This window comes from Arachis hypogaea, chromosome 20, assembly GCF_003086295.3.
Source record: "Arachis hypogaea cultivar Tifrunner chromosome 20, arahy.Tifrunner.gnm2.J5K5, whole genome shotgun sequence".
NCBI lineage: Eukaryota > Viridiplantae > Streptophyta > Magnoliopsida > Fabales > Fabaceae > Arachis > Arachis hypogaea.
This window is the reverse complement of record NC_092055.1, coordinates 110,767,833-110,771,579: the sequence shown is the minus strand read 5'-3', so window position 1 is coordinate 110,771,579 and position 3,747 is coordinate 110,767,833. Positions and strand designations below refer to the sequence as shown.

Below are 3,747 nucleotides of genomic sequence, written 5' to 3'. Positions count from 1 at the left end.
GCTTCACTAGATTCATACCAACAAAGTGGAGATTGGTACTTCCGTCCATACAAGGCCTCATACGGAGCCATCCCAATGCTCGCATGAAAGCTATTGTTGTATGCAACTCCACCAACGGCATGTAGCAGTCCCAACTTCCAAGTTGATCCAGTACACATGCCCTTAACATATCTTCCAACGTCTGAATAGTCCTTTCCGACTGTCCATCCGTTTGTGGATGATATGTGGTACTGAGACATAGTTTTGTACCAAAAGACCTTTGGAAAGCTCCCCAAAACCTTGATGTGAATCGGGGATCACGGTCCGACACTATGCTCGATGGTACACCATGCAACCTTACGATCTCCTTAATATACAGCCTCGTCAACTACTCTATTGAACAACTTATTCGGATAGGCAGAAAATGAGCGGATTTGGTTAAGCGATCCATGATTACCCAAACCGCGTCAAATTCCGACCTAGTCCTTGGTAAACCAGTCACAAAGTCCATCGCAATTCCTTCCCACTTCCACTGAGGAATCTCAAGTGGCTGTAGCATCCCTGACGGTTTCTGATGCTTTATCTTCACCTTCTGACACGTAAGACACTTGGATACCACTGTAGCTACATCACCTTTCATCCCAGGTCACTATAACATCTTCTTTAAATCATAGTACATCTTCGTACTTCCGAGATGAATAGAAAACCCACTGTTGTGAGCTTACGACAACAAATCTTGCCTCAAACTCCCGACATCCGATATACAAATTCTTCCCTTGTATCTCCATAATCCTTCACCATCCTTAGTGAATTCTCCACGCCTCTTATCACCAATTGGTTGAAACAATTGTTGAAGCTTTTGCTCATCTTGTTGAGCCTTCTGAATTTCTATTTTAAAGGTACTCGAGATTTACAACTGATTCAAATAAGCTCTTCTGGCAACTTCACCAATATCTAGCTTAAGATCCACAAACTTATCCACTAACTCCTCCTCCTTGATTCTCATCCAAGCTATTGTTAAAGACTTCCACCTCAAAGCGTTTGCTACCACATTCGCCTTTCCAGGGTGATAACTTAGTTTAAAATCATAATCTTTAAATAACTCCATCCATCTCCTCTGACGCATATTAAGCTCTTTCTGATCAAAGATATACTTAAGACTCTTGTGATCAGAAAAGACGCTAAACCTCACTCCGTACAAGTGATGTCTCCAAATCTTCAATACAAACACAATCGCCGCTAATTCCAAGTCATGAGTTGGGTAATTTACCTCATGCGATCTCAGCTGACACGATGCGTAAGCCACCACATTCCGGTGTTGCATCAACACGCAACCCAAGCCCTTCAAAGAAGCATCACAATATACTTCAAATGGTTCATGCAGTTTTGGTAAAATCAAAACAGGTGCTGAAGTTAACTTCTGCTTCAAAGTTTGGAAACTTTCTTCACACTCCGACGTCCACACAAACGGCACTTCCTTCCTTGTCAACTTAGTCATCGGTAGTGCAATCCGGGAAAACCCTTCAATAAATCTCCGATAATATCCGGTTAAGCCTAAGAAACTTCTGACTTCCGTCACCGTTGTTGGTCTTTCCCATTCTATTACCGCTTCTACCTTCGAAGGATCTACGGCTATTCCTCCCTTGCTCACCACGTGACCTAGGAACTTCACCTCCTCCTTCCAAAATTCACACTTTGACCACTTAGCATACAATTTTTGCTCCTTTAAGATTTGCAACACAATCCTCAAGTGTTCCTCATGCTCCTTTGCCATCTTGGAATAAACTAAGATGTCATCTATGAAAATCACCACGAATTTATCTAGAAAGGGACGAAAGACTCTGTTCATATAATCCATGAAAACATCAGGTGCATTCGTTAACCCAAAGGACATCACCGCAAACTCGTAGTGTCTATAGCGCGTCTTAAACGCAGTCTTAGGAATATCATCCTCTTTCACCCTTATTGATGGTAACCGGATCTCAAATCGATCTTGAAAAATACTCCAGCTCCTTACAGTTGATCCATCAAGTCATCTATCCTTGGCAGCGGGTACTTGTTCTTCATAGTCACTTTGTTCAACTGTCGGTAATCCACACACAGTCGCATTCCTCCATCCTTCTTCTTCACCAATAAAACTGACGCTCCCCACGGTGATACACTCGGTCGAATGAACCTCTTGTTCAGAAGCTCTTCCAACTGAGTCTTTAATTTAGCCAGCTCTATCAGAGCCATTCTATACGGTGCAATCGACACTGGCCCAGCTCCTGACACCAATTCAATTGCAAATTCAATCTCCCTTTGAGGTGGAAATTCAAGAATATCTTCCGGGAACACCTCCGGAAAGTCTCTAACTACCGAAATTTGATCTAGTTCCTGATTATCACCTAACGTATTCACAGCCAACAGAATACTACCCTAACACTCTTCCCCACTATAGTGCACCTTTACAGAGTTCAGGTAGTAACCCTCAGCTATCACTGCTCCATTTTCTCCTTCGGGCATAAACTGAATTGACCGCTCAAAGCAATCCAATAAAACTTGGTTCTTTGACAACGAATCAAATTCCAATATCATCTCTAACCCAACCATTGGTAAACAGATAAAATCATGCACAAAGTCTCTACCCTCAAGCTTGAAACCTACTTGTCTACAACCTGACCTAGTCATAACTGTTTGATGCGGAGTATGTACATGCAAATTAAATGCTAACTCTGACACTTTCAAGCCTAGTTCCTCAACTTTAGCAAACGAAATGAACGAATGCGAAGCTCCAGTATCATACAATGCAATCAAAACTTTATCACCAATTAAACAGTTACCTCTCATCAACAGATCCGTCTTAGAAGCATCCTTGGCGTTCACAGCAAAAACTCGACCTTGATGCTGACTCTGGCCCGCATTCGGGTTACTTCCACGAGTGCAGTCCCTTGCAATGTGGCCAGGTAAGCCACAGTTGAAGCAACCACCTAAACCAATCTTGCAAGAGTCATATGGATGAAAACGTCCACAACGTACACAAGTCAAATCCGGAGAAATCTTACTCTGATTTCCTCTCCCTTTGGCATACTGAAACTGATTATGAGTGTTCTTTTTGAAGCCTCCTTGCCCTTGAGGCGCATATCCTCCTCTCTTGAAACGCTGGCCCCTCGGATGAAAATACTTGCCACGTCCCCTACTAGAGCTTTCTCCGTGAGTTTTCTTGGACAAAGTTATCGTCTTTGCATATTCTTCCACCACTCTCACCTTGTTCACCAACTCGGAGAAGACACGGATCTCCATAGGGGCCACAGCAGTCATAATGTTATCCTTCAAGCCCCTCTGGTACTTGATACACTTTCAGCTTTCGTAGGTCTCTGGGACACCCTGACACACCCTAGAAAACCTACAAAGCTCCTCAAACTTGCTTGTGTAGTCTGCCACAGACAAGGAACCTTGCTTCAGCTGCATAAGTTCCATCTCCTTCGCTTCTCTTGCAGACTCCGGAGTAGAAGGCCGTCTAGAATACGTCCCAAGGAATATCAGCATTTTGAAGCTATAGCAAGCGGCACTCGGCTTGCCACCAATGTTGGGCCTCTCCTGCAAGCTGATAAGCAGCAAATTCTACATATTGGTTATTCAGAGCGTGTTGTGCTTGTAAAGTACGTTCCATGGCCTGAAACCAGTTGGCTGCTTCTGTAGGGTTGGTTGATCCCCGAAAAATTGGCGGATGAACCTTGAGAAAATTTGCCAAGGTCATCGGAGCACCTCCCAAGTTATCGCCGTTTT

General features: G+C 43.6%; 1 protein-coding gene across 1 annotated transcript; it reads right to left on the bottom strand.

Annotated features, from left to right (window-relative positions):
- Nucleotides 1-720: 720 nt before the first annotated feature.
- On the bottom strand, nucleotides 721-3,279 carry LOC140183150 (uncharacterized). Its single transcript, XM_072231171.1, has 4 exons — nucleotides 2,425-3,279; nucleotides 2,222-2,355; nucleotides 1,250-1,820; nucleotides 721-867 (listed from the first exon to the last, which is right to left on the bottom strand). Exons 1-4 carry the CDS (start codon nucleotides 3,277-3,279, stop codon nucleotides 721-723), a joined length of 1,707 nt encoding a protein of 568 aa, XP_072087272.1.
- Between the last annotated feature and the right edge of the window lie 468 nt (nucleotides 3,280-3,747).